Genomic DNA, 19,452 nt, shown 5'->3' with positions numbered 1-19,452 from the left:
ACATAGGAAATCAAGGTGTTTTAAAAGCGTTTCAGACACGTATTGAGGATCTCAGAGGAGTTGTTTCAGGAGGTTTCAATCCTAATGCAGGTTTGAGTTCTAAAACTCTCGTGATGCAACCCCTAAACCACTTGAAGCGCCATGGAATACCCTCTAAAACCATCGGAAACGCTCTTGAAATCCCATGGAAATCTGAACGTCACTCAAACCGCTTAAAACAACCTGAGGCTCTCTAAAACTCCTTGAAATGCTACTGAAACGCCTTGAAACGACCCATAAACCTTCTAAAACCTCTTAAAACCCTCTGGAACGTCGTTCAAATCCTGCCCCCCTGAAATTGCCAAATTACCTCTGAAATCTGCTGTAACACTCCTGAAACGCCCCTCAAACCCGTCTGAAAGGACCTGTAACGCCCTTAAACTGCATGAACGGCCCTGAAACGCCAAACTCTTCCGAAAACGCTTTTGGCACGCTTTGAAACGTCCTTCAAATTCACTCTTTCAGAAACACCTAGTACTCCTCTGAAACGCTCCTATATTGAGATGGGAAACGACTTTTTCAATCCATTCCTGTTCTAGCGATGGATATGAACATGAGTTTTATTTGTAGGACGAAGGGAGAAAGTATGAATACAAATCAAAAGTAGGAGGAAAGAGACGGGCTAGGGAATGAACCCAGGACCTTCTACATGCAAATCAGAAGGGGTAGCCACTAGACCACCAAATCCGTCCTTGGAAAAAGTCTAGGATAAATACTGAAAAACACTGAGGGACATCTCTGAGGCTGAAAGGAATTTTCCTGAGAGAAGTCCCGGAAGATCATTTAAGAAATAACCCACAAAGAAATCCAGGGAGGAACTCCTACAGGAAACTCTTGAAAGACTTCTCTGAAAGAAATCTCACGAAAATCTTTGGAAAATATTCCAGGAAGAACTCCTGGAGGAGTCCTGGAAAATCGTTCAAGAGGAATCCAGAAAAAAAAAACCTTCCGGGAGATATTCCTTGACAATATCTGATAAATCCTGAAAGAACCCCCTCTGAAGATTCCGGGATAAATTCTGGCAGAAATTCTACGATAATTTCCAGGAGAAAACGCAAGAAGGGAACTTTGGGAAAAATCTGGTGAGCTCAAAATCGGATTCCCGTGAAAAACTCCAGCAGAAATCTATCTGAATTCAAGAATCTTGCAAGCTTTTCAAAGAGCAATTGCTGAAAAAAATGCATGAATCTTGGAAAACATGCAGTAGGAAGAATCTTCCGCAGAATTTTAAAGAGAAATATTAAAACAAAGGTCATGTTTTTCTTCTTCTTCTTCATGGCTTTACGTTCCCACTGGCGTACTTCTCTTCAACTTAGTGTTCTTTGAGCATTTCCACAGTTATTAATTGAAGGGCTTTCTTTGCCTACCATTGCATGAATTTGTATATTGTGAAGCAAGGACAATGATACGCAATGCCCAGGGAGTCAAGAAATTTTGCTCGACAGAACGGGAATCGAACCTACCGTCTTCGGATGGGTGACCCATAGCCTTAACCACTAGATGCCACTAGGCTATCTGAAGACCCCAAAGGCCATGTAAAATACATTAATGACATTGATTACAACTTAAAGATAATAATGAGTGTGTTTCAACGATCATACCATGTAGAAAACCCAACAAATCTGATGAATACTTACTTCGCACTGTCCACAGTAGTGGGACGCTTCATTTTTGCCCCGTCCATGAAACCGCACTTCGACGCCCTTGGATTTGACGAATTCCAACACCTGCATACAGTGTCGCATCGTTTGCATCAGACAGGTTCTGTAAGGGAAATGAAAACAGAGTTGTTACTAGATGTTCTTAGTAGGATTCGCTCAAACGATGAAGTTACGAAACAGAAATCAGTTAAAATGTTTCTACACGGGATTTTCGGTAGAACGAAAGTTAATAATATTAGGGTTGTTCATCATTTGAAATTTGATGGATCAGTACCAAAGCACCAAAAATGATTAAAACTCACTTGATCAGTTCGTACAGCTTCGGGTCGGAAACCTTGATGTTCCGCGCCAGGTTCCAGCTCAGATGCACCATCGGCACGATGCTCTTGTAGCTTTCGAGTTTGTTCCACTCGTACCGCTGGATGGCCAGCTCGTACTGCCGCGCCGTCAGGGGTCCCACGTTCCATGCGATATTGTTGCACCATCCGATGGCCTGCACCCAGTGGACACAACTGTTATGGGGAATGGAAAGATGATCGTTAGATGAAAAACGGTCCTAGAGTTCGCAGTCGCGCCAAACTTACCCAGCATTGACCCACACCAGATCGCCCGGCTTCTGGGTAAACCGATAGACCGGAATGTTCTCCGCGTAGAGGTCCTCCAGCGCCGGCCACCACGAACCGTGCAGGTAGTTGATGTTGTTCTTCTCGCACAGCGACTGAATGCCGCCCCAGTACGAGTCCGGCGTGGCAAACCACTCGCAATCGCCCGGTCCGATGTTGATGTTGATCGAGCAGAAGTTGTTGTTCTCCTGGTGGCCGGGAGTCCTGCTGCCCGGTACCTTCATGTACAGCTGCACCGTGTTCATGCCCAGGATCATATGACCCACATGCGAGAGCATATTGGCAGCGGAGACAACCCGCGCGAATGGAGGCAGCTTCTGCAGTTCCGACAGTTGCGTTTTCCACTTGCGCTCGTCGGAGAGATCAACGTTCGTTCCGAAGCGCAGCATTTTGTTGCTGTTCTTGCACTTCTTTCGCTTTCCGTTGCCCGATCCAGCGCCGTTGCTGTTCGTGAGGGAATCCTTCGAGTCCGAATCGGAGTTGGTACTAACGATGCCGGCCAGCTTGTCGCGTTCCTCCTGTTGGGGTGGAAAGGAGAGTTTTGTGTTATGAATAATGTTAACAACTGGAACGGTTCCGATGGGGTGTTGAGGGGGTTCCATCAGAGCTAGATAGAAAGATTCTTCACACTGTTATTTCAGTAGAACGAAAGTTATAAGCTGAGCATCATTTGAGAAAAAGGGAATGGATTTCTAGAATCATGGGGTGTCCTGCGGTCTTACCTTGATCTTGTCGGAAAAGCTGGACGCCTGATACTGGGCGTACTTGGCGATGGTCGTATGTGACCGATGCGAAATACAAGCCCACACCTTCGATTTCATCGACTGATCCCAGTTCTCGTCCGCCGACTGGTGCACCTGCGTTCGCACCTCAATACTGTGATCCGGGTTGGCCTCCACCAGAGTCTTGGTCGAAAACAGACCCAGATCCAGTTTGAGAGCCGCCCCAAGTTGCCGCACGACGGCAATCGGATGCTTCAGACAGAACTCCTGCAGCTGAGGGCTGTACGCGTGTTTCTTGTTCTCGAGGAACACGGATGGCGTCGGAGGTTGCAGCTGTTCGCGAGTCAACCGTTGTGGCGGACATTCCGGCGGAGCAGGCGGCGCTGCGTCAAGAGATAGCGTCGAGCTGATGGCCGCAACATCTTTGAGATCGGATTTCTTGGCCGCTTGCAGCAGCTCCTTGGCGGTCATGTCGATGGAGAACGCGGGTTTGTTGCACGGCTCGGACAGCTTTTCGATCTTGATGACCGGTTCCAGCTTGATGTCGTGTTTGGCCAGGAGGTGACGCTTGGCAGCCGCAGCCGCCGTTGTCGAGCTGGCCCCGCTCGAACCGGTGCCCGTTGAGGAGGTAGCTTCGGCTTTGATGGTGGGCGATTTCTCCCCATCCGGTCGGGACGAGGTGGAATCGGCCGGCAGTACAGTGCCATTATGCTGCTGCTGTTGATCCAGCGGTTTGATGTCCTTGATGTCCAAATCGTCGGAACCGAACTGCTTGAGGAGCGTTTCGGCAAAGTTGGCAGTGTCGTCCTTGGATGAGAGCAAGGCTTGGAGTTCTTGATCTGTCGAAAGAGAAGAAACATTAGATATTTTTATGACACATTTGAGTTTGAAGAAGAGATGAGAAAATGGAAATCTCGCGTAACTTTTCAAAATGGCGTTGGTAACAAAATTAAATATGTCTATGTTGTCCTTCTACTAGCATGCACCAGATTTCCTGTTACGTTGGAACGTGGAAAAGGTAGAAAATTGAGAAAATTAGAAGACACAGAAGGTTAATGGCTTGGTAAATTGAGATAATTTTGAAAAAAAAATGCGTTTTGGTGGGATTTGAACCCACGACTCCGTATTCGCTAGATTGGTGCTTTAAACAACTAAGCCACATACTAGGTGCAACGATTCTGCGGAATAGAAAGCCTAACTGACTCCGAGCACACTCCATGAACAATCTTTTATCACAATTCCATCGTACGGTTCGGTACCTAGTGTCCTAGGTATGCGGAGTGCGAGAGTAAGTCTCGGTACCATAAGAACAATTCGCTCTCGCTTGTAGTTAGAAGGCAAAGCGTGTTGAGAGGTCGGCATCTGAGCCGAAATAGAGATAGAATTGTAAAAAATAGGCGTGTTCATGATATGGGAGTCAGTTTGGCTTTCTATTCCACAGATTTGTTACTGGATCTGTGGCTTAGTTTGATAAAGCGCCGGTCTGACAAACACGGAGTCGTGGGTGCAAATCCCAACAGAACGCATTTTTCTCCATTTCATCTCTCAATTGCTTTCGAGGTTCCTGAGCTAAGTACCTGAGCTTCTCGTGAGATTTCTCCCAGATTGTCGCGGGATTCTTCCAGAGATGTTCTGGGATTTGTGCCAGAGTTTTTTCAAGAAATTTTTAAGAGCTTACTTCTGTTGTTCCTCCTATGCAATTTCTCCTAGGAAATATACAATAAGTTCTTCACGAATTCGAACAGGAACCTCTCACTGGATTTCTTCTCTTAGAAGATCCCGGAGTTCCTCTCAGCATTTCTGCATGAATTCCTGCTGGGATTACTCTTGGAACTCTGAAACCCTCTTAGAGAAATCCAGTCCTATAGGAGCTATTACAGAAGAAATCCCGAAAATTTCTAAAAAAAATAATCAGGAGAAACTGCGGCAGAAACCCCAGAACACACTCTGGAAGAGTCATATCACAATCTGTGGGAGAAATTTCAGGAGAAGCTCAAGTAGAAGTTCCGAGGGGACATTGAAAGCATGAGTTTCTTCTAGGATTTCAAAACTTCTCTAAAAGGTTTTCGCGGGATTCATCACAGAGTTTCTGCTGGAATTTCCAGAGTTCCATCTCGGATTTATCCAATGGTTGCTGTCGAGACTTCTTCTGAGGCTCCTTCCAGGATTCTGCCGATTCTTCCTTTCGAGATTTCTTCTGGGTACCGTAATTCCTTTCGACACTCCTTTAGATGAAATCACAAAATTTACTCTGGTAATAATTCCGAAAAAGATTGAGGCCTCTGCGCGGCATCGCGAATTGCAGGAGAAATCATGGGAGATACTACAAGTGCTGGCCCAATTTTGTAAGCCTGCGATTTTTCTAAGAATTGATGCTGCGCGATGCCTTCAGCAATTCCTTCCTATAATTCCTCTAGGCATTCACCAATTTTTTTTTTAGGAATTTCCTAGGAATTTCTTTTCATTTTTTTTCATGGATTCGTCCAGGCATTTCATAGACTTTTCCAAGAATTTCTTCGGAGATTTATCCGGATTTTGGATATTATACTGAATGTAATCACCTAACCTGCCCCCACTCGCATAACAGTCCCATTTGACTTTTCATCACTTTTGAGTTAACGTTATGAATAGTCATCATTTTTGATGTACTTCCAAAAACAACAATAAAAATTACGAATTTTTATGTCAATGTGTGAAAAAAATACCAAGTTATGAGCGTCCCATATCAAAAGTACCCGCATAACAGTCCCATCATAGATTTTTGTGTTACGTAACACAAAACTGAACAACTTTGTAGTGATTGTAATATTTTTTACAGTTACATATTCATGTGCAAAGCAATCTGTGAAAGTTTCGAGATGATCGAAATATTTTTCAAATTTTGTCGATTTTTCAAAGTTTTATATGGAAACAAGTTTTCAAACTTCAAATGCCGTTTTCTCAATTCCTACTTTTTGCAAATGGGACTGTTATGCGAGTGGGGGCAGTAACTGTCCCATTTGAATAGGAAACTCGACTAATATGGGACTGATGAGCTTACAGGCAGTATACTTTATGGAATGTTTCTACGCATTTCTTCAGAACTTTCTATAGGAATTTTCCTGAAATTCCTCCAGTTTTTCGTCAAGTAATTCAAATCCTGGAATTCATCCATGAATTCCTCGGAGGATTTCTTCAAAGATTTTTGCTGGGATTTCCCCAGGAATGTCTCTTGCGATACCCACATAAATTATTTTGACTCAGTGATCCTAGTGTTTCCAAAAATGCTTCAGAATGCCCATTGGGATTTCTCCTCTAATGAAAGTCCTAGGAATTTATACTGGGATTCCACTAGAAATTCGTCCTTTGATTTTTCCAGGAATTTCTACAAAGATTTCTCCAAAGACTTTTACCTTCTTCAAGAATTCCTCCTGTCTGCAGAAATTCCTCTAATAGGAAATTAATATCGGGTTTCCTGCCACGATTTATTAATGAAAAACCAATGGGCTAATCTGGACAGCAACCGGGAATACAGGAATATCAAATTCATAGAATTTCTATAGAGATTTATCCAGGAATTTCTCTATGGGTTATGTTTAACGTAACCGTATAAATGTTCCATATCAATAGAAAAATATGAGACTGATGTAAATACAGACAGTATACTTCATGGAATGTCTCCAGGCATTTCACTAGTAATTACTTCAGGATTTTTTTCTAGGAATTCGTCAGCCTTTCAGTTACCTATTCCTCAAGTTATCCATATCCCTGAATTTATCTATGAGTTCCTCTGAGGAGGTCTTCAGCAATTGTAACTCGGATTTCCCCAGGAGTTTATCCTGAGATTCCTACATAAATTCTTCTTGTGATTACTCTACATTTTCCCTTAAGTTTTAATCTCAGGATATCTTCCAAGGAATTTTCAAAGAATTACTCCAGAGATTTATCCAGACATCTCTCTATGGATTATGCCAGGGTTTTTCTTCGATGGATGTCTGCAGGGATTTCATTAGTGGTTTGTCTTGGATTCCTCAAGTTATTCCTTTAGTGATTTGGTAGATATTTTAAGAAATAATCAAATTGTTCACAAGAAATGTCGGTCGCAATTCAGAGAACAACTCTGGATGATGTTCAAGGAGGAATCTCGAGATCAATGTCTGAAATTCCCTGAAATTCTCGAAGGAAAACTTTAAAGGAATTTTTGGGAAAAATTCCAACAAACACCAGGAACGAATTAAAGAAACAACAGGAGCAAGAAGACAGGGACTCAAAAAAAATCAAGTGAAAATACGGGAGGAACCTTAGGCATAATCCTGAGGCAGAAATTCTTGGAGAAGTCTCAGGAAGTATTCTTGGATAAATCCCTCGCGGGATCCTAACAAGCTTCCTTTGTAAATTTTTCCTAGAATTTCTTCTGGATAGGCCTTAAGGTATTCTTCAAGTGAACTCTGCAACTCTGGGAAAAAATCAGAAAAATATGGAACTTCGTTTCATACTTCAAAATGTAGTCTGAGTGAAGTCTTAAATTATAGGAGAAATCCTGGGAGCAACAATTGGTGACATGTCAGGAAACATACCTGGACATATTCCGGGAGAAATTCGGACAGAAATCAGAAAAAAAAACAAGGAACATCTCCGCTGGAAAGAGTTCAGAGAGAAATCGTTTAAATCTCTGCAAGATATCTCAGGAAGAACTTCATGGGAAATACCAGGATGAACATGTTTAAAATTCTTGATAGGAATGGTAACGCCTCCGGGAGAAAGTCTGAAAGTTGATCCTGGGATTTCTACCCGAGTCCCTCCCAGGATATTTGCAGGAGCTTTTAACGGAGTTTTCACAAAGAATTTCATACGTTAAGGACAAACGTCTTAAAATCCCGGTTCAACAGTGCATCAAAACGCCAGACGCACAAATCTCAAGAAGCAAGCTTCAAACAACATTGCATTTTATTATTCTGTTTTGCTCACTTGTAATAAGCTTAAAATAAGAAGTTCAGGTGCGCTGATTTTGTTTACGAAGAGATTTGTGCCCTCAAAATCGTGAGTAGGTGCCAAAGTCGGCCATTGGGGCGGCCATATTGGGATTCTAACAAGTCTGTCCTTAATAAATATGTGCAAGAACTTCGGGAGCAACTATTAGAAGAATCCAAAAAAGGAGCCTCCGAAATCTCAGGATAATTTCCGGTAGGGATTTCGGGAAGAACTCGGAAGTTATCCTGGAAGGATCACTTTAAAAATTCCTGCAAACGACTACGAGAAAAAGCCTGTAAAAAGAAACTCTAAGCGGAATCGTAGGAAGAAGGCCGTAAGAAGTATCAGCTATAGCTATAGCAATAGCTCCTACAGGAATCCGAAACAAAAACTTCAAAAGAAACGCTAGAAAAATCTTGCTAGAGAGTGCAGAATAAATCCAGGAAAACTCTGAGAGTCATCCAAAAAGCAGCATCGGAAGGAATCTTCAAGAGTAATTCCGCGAGAACTTCTAAGAAAAATGCCGGGAGAAACTCCTGTAGTGTGAAGAATTCACAAATAAAAAGAAATTAAAAACAGTCGACAGCTAACGTTTGTTGGGATCGGTTGTGTTTTTCTACGCCGTACAACGGACACTCGATTTCTTTGTGAACGGGCGCGCGGTTGAGAAATCAACGACGAAATGGAGAAAGAAATTGTGATAAAACACACACTAGCCTTTCAATTTCCTGGAAATGCTGCACAGCCAACAATCGAGGACATGGCACGTTTTGTCAAGACCCTCGAAGGTGATCGGTCAAAAATGGATACCGCCTATAAAATATCCGATGAAAAAGCAGTCTTCATTCGCTTTAATTGCGAAGACGCAATGCGGTTTGTTCTGGAGAACAATAGCTGCGAGCTGCCGTTCTACTACACTGATGGTAAAAAAGTGATGGTGCAAATGTCGGTGGCGGCGGGTCATACTCGCTACATTCGGGTTTTTGATCTCCCACCGGAGGTAACCGATACGGAGTTGTCTGCTGTGTTGGGAGCGTATGGTACGGTGAAACGTGTTGTGCGTGAGCGCTTTCCAGCAGACACTGGTCTAAATATGTTTTCCGGCGTCCGCGGCTTGTACGTGGACATCAAGAAGGAGATCCCAGAAGCGCTCATCTTCTGCGGTCGAAAAGGGCGGATATATTTCGAAGGTATGAAACCGAAATGTTTCGTGTGCAAGTCTGAAACCCACCTTAAAAAGGCCTGCCCGAATAAACGGACCCAACAAAGTGAAGAAGTACACAAGCAGCGGGGGGAACAACAACCAGCACCAGCAACAAAAATCAAATTAATCAACGATGGAGATGCGGGGATGGACGGGGCAGTAACCGCCGGCGCAGCGAATGTTGGTACCCGCAAACGGCAAAACAAAGGAGGAAACATTGCGAAGAGGACTGATAAACGCCAATTGTCTATCCATTCTTCTGATTCCAACAACCAGCCACAGGAGAAAAAGAAAACGGATACGGTAAATGAAGGCGACGACGACGGCGATAGTATAATCACCGTTGATGATGACATGCAGAGCAATCGCAGCTACATTGGGGAACCGGAGGTCGAACAGGAAAGCGAAAGTGAGAGCGACCTGGAGGTGCTTGATTTCCATATTGCCACTACAGAGGCTATCAAAGCGTGGAACGATAAAAGGGAAAGGATGTCCCGAAGACAGGCGAAAAAAATCGAGCGGTTATTAAGTAAGCACAAATAGACTCAACAATATGTTATTTGTTTTGACTCACACATTTCTCCGGAGACGAACCAGCCTCGGGCTGAAAGTCTCGATAATAAAGATAAAAAAAAAAAAAAAAGAAATTAAAAAAAAAACTCCTGTAGAAATTCCGGGAGAAACTCCAGCAAAAACTTCTCGGAATTGTTTTAAAGAAATTACAGAATGAACTTCGGAATGAATCCCAAGAGAAACTGCTGCAGAAAATATATGTACAACTTCTGAAGAAATACTTGCAGTAACTCTAGCAGAAATTTCACCTGTAGAAACTGTTGAAAAAATGCCAAGAAGATCATCTGGGGAAATTCGAAGAGAAATCGCGGAAAATCATTGAAGAGGCATTCCGAGACAAAACTCTAGGGAAAATTACGAAACAACATCAGAGAAATAAATATCCTGCCCGAGAGAAATTCCTGTGAAGATCTCAAGATAAATAAATCCTGGGAGAAATCATATGGCAAACTATTTAGTTAAAATGCAGGAAGAAATCCGGAAAATATCCATCTAGACTGAGACTTTTGGATGAATACAAGGAAAGAAATTCCGTAGGATTCCTATGAAAAATTTGGAAGAAATCGGTCAGCATTCTGACATTTTTTCCAGGAGAAATCTCAGAAGATGTTAAATTGATTGCTAGCAATACTGTGCAAAATAGGTTTTCAATGTCCTGTAGAAAACAACTGAACACCCAACATTTAAAGAATTGTTGGTTTAAGGATGTATTTGAAAAGTATTATGAGTAATCTAATTTTGATTTTGTATGCTATTTATTTTGTATGGAAGACTTGTTCATTTGGAGTATTGTACAAATTAAGCATTTTGGAAGAGACAAAAGCCACGACATCTATTCGAGAACACTAAAAACGGTAATATGAATAACAGTTACTGTTTGCTTTATTTCGAGCACATTAATGTAAAGTTTCGGATTTTAATGTAACATTTATAAAGATTCAAAAATGCACGCATTTCAGTTATTTCGGTATATGGTATGGTATGGACAAAGAATACTACTATCTTTTCGACAAGTTACGCGAGAATTGTCGGAATCATTGGCGAATTTTTCTCCAACAATGAGAAACATTCGTCCAACGATTCGACGTCTGCTGAACAGACGTACGACTTTGCTGTCCCAATGTTTGATGGAGTGAAAGGGTCATATCTCCATAAAAGGATAGGCCAGTTCACAACGAGAACATTGGTTACTGTTACTTGCTTATATGTCTTACCATCAAGATCAAACTCACCTAAATCCGACTGATTGGTGGAGGTGATCTGCGTGAAGGCCGCCGCATTGGTCTGACTCTGGAAACCTCCGCCGTACGTTCCGCTGGTCGTCGTGGTTTTGAACATCTGCGTACTGATAGCCGCAAAGTTCCCATTGCCACCGAGCATCTGCTGCTGGGTTTGCTGCTGCTGCTGTGGCGCTTGCGGCTGTCCATAGCCGGGCGCTGTTTGCGATGTCGGTTGCTGCTGTTGACCTTGACCTTGGAATGGCGGAGCCGGTGCTCCTGGTTGATTCCGTTGTTGCTGCTGCTGTTGAGCCTGTTGTTGCTGTTGCAGACGAAGTTGCTGTTGGTGCTGTTGCATCAACCGATACTGATGGGTATACTGCTGCAACAGTTGTTGCTGTTGGGCATTGAGGCTAGTTTGGTTCTGCTGCAGATACTGGAGCATCTGCAGTTGCTGCTGGTTGAGATAGTAGTTTGGCAGAGGGGCCTGCGGTCGGCCATCCTCCTGCTTGAAACGCTTGTTTGCTGCTGCATTATTTCCCGGGAATTGTGCTTGATTATTCTGTGGAAGTGACAAAAGTCATCCATTAGTTTCAATTACGACTGAACAGTGAATCATCAACAATCATGTGACCGAGAATGGGAATCTGTAGAGGCAGCTACTATCTAGCCCCACCGTACGAATCTTTAGGTGGTGTTAGCGAAAACTGCCCTTCCACATGGATCACTCTAGCATTACGGGTCGACGGCCTCCCATCAAATCAAAATCGATAGGAGACATTGAAATTTGCCGGATGCCAACCCCCCACCCACACCCCACGTAACACCTATGTACTCTACGAGAACATTACCAGCACAGCACAGCACAGCGTGCTGAGAGTGCGACCGGCAACCGAAAGTTCAACGACCACATAAAGAGCTCCCAAAAAAATGGGGAGCATGTGCGTTGTCGTCGCTGTCGTTCGTTCCGTTGCCAGTCACGCTCTCCACAGACCGAGCCGAGAGGGCTTTGACCTTCAGCAGCAGACACACGCGGTACATATAACCTCAATCTTTTGAATTGCCCCTCGCCTCGTGGCGTGCTGAGCTGAATAAGTACTTACCAATTTGCTTATTCACTACACAATTTCTTCCAAGAACACTACTCATTAAAAACAAACTGTACAATGATTGCAATTTCCAAGCTTGGTGCACACTATTCAATATATGGTAAGGAATTTAACTACTTCTAGGAAGTTACTTAACATCTAATAGCACCAATGCGAAACAAACGAACCACATCCGTTCGGGAGGGTGGTTGAAATGAAATGAACGAGAGAATGTAGATACGAAGGCAGCCGGCCGGCATCCGCGCGCGAATGCGATAATGAACTGAGAAATGCCGGTTGCTCTCGCCTCTCACATAGCAGCTCTCCTCTCCTTGAAGAAGTACACGCAGAACTCGATGTACACAGCGCAACGAGTAACTTTCACGCAGCGACCGAAAAGACAAAAGAATTTTCACGCAGATTTGTGTAACACTGGATCAACACAAAATATGTGCTGATCCGGTGTTACACAAATCTGCGTGAAAATTCTTTTGTCTTTTCGGTCGCTGCGTGAAAGTTACTCGTGTGCTGTGTTGTTTCATTTAAGGGTGTATAATGAACACATGTACGCTTACATTTTTCAACATAGCTTTTGCTTCCATCAGTTAATTTGATTTTGTGACTATTGCATTGCCACATAGAACAAGCCGTTTATATCCCGTAACATGGATATATTACTTTAGAACTTTAGGTGCATTACGGCATTAGAGCTATCACATCAATTTTTGATCTCCAGATTTCCTGTTTAAAGACTGCTCCAGAAAGTATGGACGCACCTAGTCTTTAGTTGTCTGGGCCTGATCGATGGTTCTTGTTTCGGGCTCCATTAAATTTTTGTCTGTTTCTGCTTACTATAGGATCGAAAATTCAAACGTTATTTGCCACGATGAACATTGGAATTCGAAATGGTAACTTTTTTGGTCATACCCCGCTCTATGTTAGTTAGAAGGTTTTTTGTTGTGCTCAAACACCTTCATTATTTGTTTATCTAAACGAGGGTTAGCAGGATCTTTATTTTTTATCCAATTGTTTGCCTATGATTTAACGTGTTATTCCCATCGTGGTTACTGATTGCTGGTTGCACAATTTTCTAACTTACTCCCACTATAGTTTGTTCTTTTCCTGAGTGACCTTTCAAACTCTGTACATAGTTTGTGCACATTTTTTCAATGATGTTCCGTTGAAAGTCCATGTACTTTGAAATACATTGTTGGAATCGCAAAAACCGTCATACAAATGCTGAGAAAATAGGTTGACCAACAGGATGTAGCTTTCAGAAAGAACTTGTCATCAATAGTTTTGAAATGCCAGTATTTTCTTACTGCGTCCATACTTTCTGGACCGGTCTTTAGGATAACTAGACATTCATTCATAAACATTCTTTGTTTTGCATGCGATTTGACATTTATTCACAAATATTGTAAGTTTTGCATGAATTATAAATTTGTTTTTGTGCTATATCTCAACGGATGCAAATTATTTTGCAGAATTCGCGAACCTGAAGTCAGCTATACGATCCTGATCCGACCTGACGGTGTGACTGCGATGAATTCCGCAAAAGCAAATAGCGAAGGAATTCGCGAATGTTCTGCTGCGGGCGAAAATCGGATGTCACTTGCGATTCAAAATCCGCTCCCACCGGAGGAAGAACCACAGTAAGATTTAATTGACATGGTGCTACAAATTCCAGCAGGGGGCATTGAATTTATTGAACAAAAAATCCGATGAATGCATAACAGTTTTTTTTTAATTTTAAACAGTTCAAATATAGCAGAATCATTTATCATAAGCTCAAGTTACCATGGAAGACCATAAATCAATAATAACTCATACAGTGAACGTTATTCTTCTAGATTTATTGTTAAACTGTTCTCTAACCATTTGCTAGTCAGTGAACTGTCGTTTTGCGGGTTTTACCGGTTTTTTTTTCGACTTTTTTTTGCTTTTTTTGAGGTTTTTCGGCTTGGAAAAACTAGTGTCGCTCCCCCCGATTACCATTATTTTTGTTGTTACCTATTTATAATACATTCCGCGTACGGTCTGTTTGTTACCCCCCATAGAGAAATTTGCCTTAGACTCCAAACAGTGAAATTATTCTAACTGGTGGGGTTACATTTTCCCAAATTGTTGCATTTTAGTTGAACAACATGAATCCAAGCTCTTTATAATATAAAAAACAGCATAACCAACCTAAAGCAAATTGTAACAATATATTGTAGTGTTCAAATAGTGTTGAATACTGTGTGCATGAAAAATTTCAATGAACATTTGAAATATGCCTTCACATTATGCCAAACGGTTTGTTTGGATATTTGGGTTTCACACTTACACACGCACATTTTAATGAAGATTACTATTATGTAACAGTTTGACATACAGTAGCACGCATTAGTGTTCGTTTTTGCGACCGCTTCAAGAAAAAAGCGTCAACTTGGTCGCATTTTTGTTTTGCAGTTTTGTTTCAGGAGTTTCAGGAGAAATAGGAGGCCAACAAGGATCCCAACTCTAGGAACTTTTTGCTACGTAAGTATTCGGAGTTGGCAGGTCGCCGTTTCTATCAATAACTCGATTGTTTCTTCTACTAGATGGTGCGGATTGTGCCGGATGTCCCGCACCGAGTCGACGCTTGGTATACATTCTGGAAAGGAGGAGACCGACGAGTAAACCGTCCGGGCACTGGACTACGGTGTGGCTTCGGATGTGCTGCTGACGATGGAAAAGTGAAGCAATGCCTAATGGGACAGCTCAAATTCAACAAGCACTGAATCAAGAAGCTTGCGAAAAATGAGAAGTAATTAGTCCCAGAGTGCCGATTCACCAAAGATGCATTTCCGTAATAAATCAGAATATTTTTTTTAATTTTTTTTTAGCACCTATTTGCTAGTTTTTATTTATTTCATTTTATAGTGCGTTGCATTGCTACTGGACTACGCAGTCAGTCATCTTCAGTGTACAAATGTGAAGTAAAATGTGAGATTGCATTAAATCAAGTTGGCGTTTTCTGCGCTCTCGGAAGACTTTCTGAGCTCCGAAGACACCGGATTGACTTAATCCAATCATGCAGTTCTTTTTACGTTTCCACACTTTTGGAACTTCTGCGATAGTTCAGCATTATATTTGTGTTATTCCCCGGGGAGGATTTACCAATAGTACAAACGTAATAGAAACCTACTACGTACTGTTAATACAACTGTATGATACTATAAAGCATTAATTACACATACAGTGCTTGTTTTGATTCTATTTTTATAGTTTTACTGGTCTTGAACTTTTTGGTATACTGTAAACTGAACAAAAAATGGATAGTATATTGACCTTTTGCCAAACTGTAATCGTAAAATTTTGTTCGAGAAAATCGGCGATTTTTTATTGTAACATAACTTAACCGCCTATCCCACATATTGTAATTTGCTCGATAACCATCTATCAGACTGTTGAATCCGTTTATGGTACCGTATTACCCCGCTAATACGACACCGACTGTTGTCGAATAACCGGGGTAAACTTTTAAATCGACAAACTGGTCACTATACACGACCATGCTCATTGAAATTCGGCAACTCTATTTTTGTTTTTGTTTTGGTTTCCGGATTTGTTATGGAACAGAATTTCAACAGATATCGTGGTGAAGCGAATGAAAAGCTCGTTCTTTCTACGATTGTTACCATCCTCAGTTCATTCCGGTTGGTCTACAGGCGGTTTGGGTGTCGAATATTGTCGCTGCAGCACTAACCTGCAATTCGCTGGACAGTCCAGCGACGCGACAATTTCCAGCGACGTCAATTGAACTGTCATTGTAGTCCTGACGTTTTGCCACCAACCATCATTGTTTACCTCTAGTTGGAGCTGGCTACCGTTCTCCCATTTCAATCTGAAACGATTTTTTTTTTTTCGATAAGTTGGTTCACATTCCTTTTAGGTATCTTATTTACATTTGAATTTAACAAAGCCACCAACACGACGTATTCAGTTCGATATATTCAAGGAGCAATCCGCTGTGGCATCGGAGGCGGACAAACGGACATCCCAACAGTCTTGTTCCTCCGATCGACACCGTCGACGTCTCGATTGCGCAAAAATCTGTTTAATTTCGTGCAAAGTCATCCGGAATTGACCTGCAAAAGCCTTGGTGGGGCAAAGAGTCCATCAGGAATGTGATTATAGGAAAAATCATGATTAGCTCCTTCCAACTGATCTTTGCCATGGTCAAATACAATAAGCATCGGGTAGGGCCGTCGTGGCTGGGAAATTCGCCATAGAAGTAAATAACAATCACGGTGTGTTAGCTGGTAAAGTTGTCTTGGTCCATTGCGAAGATACTTCAAACTTTTAATAAAATATCGCAATTTTAGTTATTCTATAATGCAATTTCGTCAATTGTCACCTTAAATAATGGATTTGTGATAGTTGAGTATCAACTTTTCGCAAAATACTCATTTATGTGTTTCAATATTTTTGAGAAGTTTTGTCACTTCGTGAATCAAGACTACACTGGATGAATGTATCATGAACTTCGCTGGTGATTTGTGTCCAGTCCAGCGACACGTCGCTTCCAATTTTTTTCTGCAGGCACAATAGCAACAACTCAGAACTTTCGGAATTAGCTTCTGCAAGAGGAACTGCTGCGGGTGCGAGTATAAGCGCAATATCAAATTGTTTTGCATTTACAGTGTACATCGCTGTGACATTTGAACAGTTTTTAATTCGACATGTGTCGAATAAGCGGGGTACGAATTAAAAAGTGTCGTATTAAAACGTGTCGAACGAGCGGGGTAAGACGGTACTGTTGGTTTATTGTAACCCTTGATAATATATCATACTGTTGGGATACTGTTGTTGGTAGTTGCTAACAGTATGGTGAGCAGTACTGTTATTGTTCACGGTTATGCGGGACGGTAGGACGATATTGCAGGGATTAAGTAACATGGTTACATCATCAACTATTGTCCATTACTGTTGGGAATTATCGCTCTGCGATGAGACTTTTCCGAACATTACAAGTATCATAGATGCTGATGTCCATCCACTTCGTCTAGTTCGACATATTGAAACCATAGCTCCAACTATTTTGTGGTCAATACATGAACCAAACTGGCTATGTTCTCAGTAAAGTTGACGAACAAAATTTCTATGGGAAAATTGCGATTTTGGAACGGTAAACATTCTTAACGACCCGTTTCTCGTATGGTCGATTCTCTGAAAACTGTATAGTCATTGAGGTCGTAGCTTTATCTCAGTACAGTCCATATGGTTTATCAAACCATATCCGTTACTGTTTTTGGTGAAACATAAACTATTATGCATGTGGTTCTATTACGGTATTTGTTTATGCGGGTACACACAGCTAATCGCGTTCGGTAGTTTTTACCGAAATCTCAAACGCTGAGCGTTCGGTAATGGGTTTTTAACGAAATTTTGTAAAAAAATACCAAATTTTGATAAAATGTTATCGTTTATCTGTCAAACTCTAACAAATTTCGGTAAAAGTTGCTACCATTACCGAATTTTTCCTGTAAAACAAACTTAACGGTTGAGATTTCGGTAAAAGATTACCGAAGTCGGTTATTTTTTCTAACTGTGCAGATGCAGCTATTTATCATCAACAACGATATGAGAAATGTCGCATATATGGTTCGCGATTATGCGGGTTACGTACATGAATCAGAGAGGACGCGTATAGTATGGTAAATAATTTGAACTATGCATGGGGGAAACACTCCAAGGGAACGTTCAAAAATTACGTCCAACATTTGGGGGAGGGGGGGGGGGGGGTCTACAAAAGTGTGACACTACGTGTATTAGGTATAGGGAAAATGCGTGACAGAGGGGGGAGGGGGGGTCTAGGAATCCCAAAATTTGATGGACGTAATATTTGAATCTTCCCCAAGCTCAGCCTTTCCCATCCATGCCTTTTCCATAAGCTGTACATGTGCAGGCATAGAGCAAGCACAGACAAACAGACGTCTCACTCTACTCACTTCCCATCGTTTCACTTTTTAACGGATTATTCAAATATTCCGTAGTTCGCAAATCGCTCGCTCATGGCGCTCGCATCGTTTTTGCTCCTGTTTGACGTTTGCTCACTACCGCCATCTACTCAGTGGATTTGCGTACCACAGCATAATTAGCATTGGGCGATTATGTTTGCGTGACGATAATTTTTATCGCATTTTCTTCCAAGTGACACGTCTGTTTGTCTGTGGAGCAAGGAAATTTTACCCAGTTGAAATTAGGTCTTTAAGTTTTATTCATCGAGCGATCGCGCTGTTGTGTTTAGTACAACCAGGTTGCAAAATGTTCATAGTCATTGACTGAAAACAGCACGAATTTGAATGATTCTGCACTGAATATTCAAAACAAACAAATTCATTTTCGCTCTCTCTCTTCACACAGTCAGTCAATTCGTGATCATTGAATATTGAGCCGATAGAGAAACATCTTCATAATTACCTACGTTTATGGCTACGATTCCTTCCAAAAACACTCCACAACCGTTAAATGTAATCGAAACGTTAATATTTTATCAGCAATTTAACACTGTAAGATGTTTACAAATATCCATTGACTTTCATTCAGTTGACAAACGAGTATCGAGCAGCTGAATATGAATATGCAGGCAAGAGAATGAAAATTGCCGTACGATAAACTTCAGCTCGTCTGCTTGAAAATTTTGCGCCCTGATGTACAACACGTTGTAAAAATCTCGCTTTTTGTACTCAGCATAAAGGGGCTGTCCATTTTTTAAGGTTTTTTGTATGAGAACCAAAATATTTTTGTATGGCGCGTAAGATTTTGCAAACAACCCTTCTTACACCATAAACCCTTACGTAATTCATGGACAGTCGCTTAGCGTGGTGCTGGCGGTGGAGGCCAACCACGCGATTTATGGAAGGTTAATCGAGTTCTGATGATTCTTAGTATCATCAAGTATTATTTTTGTAGAAACGCCATTTTTCGATCAGCCAAAGCGAACCAAGATTTTTGAGTTTTTATCAAGCTTTATAAGTCTAATTAGCCTTGTTGTTCAATCGCTTCTGTGTTGAATTATCAGCATAAAGTGTATCGACATGACGTAGGTATTTAAAATTAGTTGATTTTTATATTGTTGAGCACAAGAACAAATTGATTTTGAAATCTTGTTTAAAATATAGTGAATTTAGTTCGGTCTGGCAGAATGTGATTTGGAAAAATAGTGATCAGCGCCATCGAAACATAATTGGATCCTCCAACACCCGTATTCCTAATAAAGTGCTCAATTCTCTCATATGTTGTTACAATGAGTTGGTAAGAAATTAGAAATCTGACGTCGATGAGGAGAACATGAACCATCATTTGGACCAAAATTAAAATATTTCGCTGATTCCATGGAATGGTT

At 41.6% G+C, this 19,452-nt stretch overlaps 1 protein-coding gene across 1 annotated transcript in view; it reads right to left on the bottom strand.

The window, feature by feature from the left end:
- LOC115258558 (histone demethylase UTY) overlaps positions 1 to 19,452 on the bottom strand; it is a 256,602-nt gene that overhangs the window by 5,051 nt on the left and 232,099 nt on the right. The window contains exons 8-12 of the mRNA XM_029858738.2: positions 11,005 to 11,551; positions 3,046 to 3,884; positions 2,285 to 2,841; positions 2,003 to 2,212; positions 1,677 to 1,803 (exon numbers count right to left, since the gene is read on the bottom strand). Coding sequence (XP_029714598.2) covers positions 1,677 to 1,803; positions 2,003 to 2,212; positions 2,285 to 2,841; positions 3,046 to 3,884; positions 11,005 to 11,551 — 2,280 coding nt within the window. The remainder of the gene's footprint in view (positions 1 to 1,676; positions 1,804 to 2,002; positions 2,213 to 2,284; positions 2,842 to 3,045; positions 3,885 to 11,004; positions 11,552 to 19,452) is intronic.

This window comes from Aedes albopictus, chromosome 2 (assembly GCF_035046485.1).
Source record: "Aedes albopictus strain Foshan chromosome 2, AalbF5, whole genome shotgun sequence".
NCBI classification, from domain to species: Eukaryota; Metazoa; Arthropoda; class Insecta; order Diptera; family Culicidae; genus Aedes; species Aedes albopictus.
The sequence above is the reverse complement of the archived record's forward strand: the minus strand, read 5'-3'. Positions and strand labels throughout refer to the sequence as shown.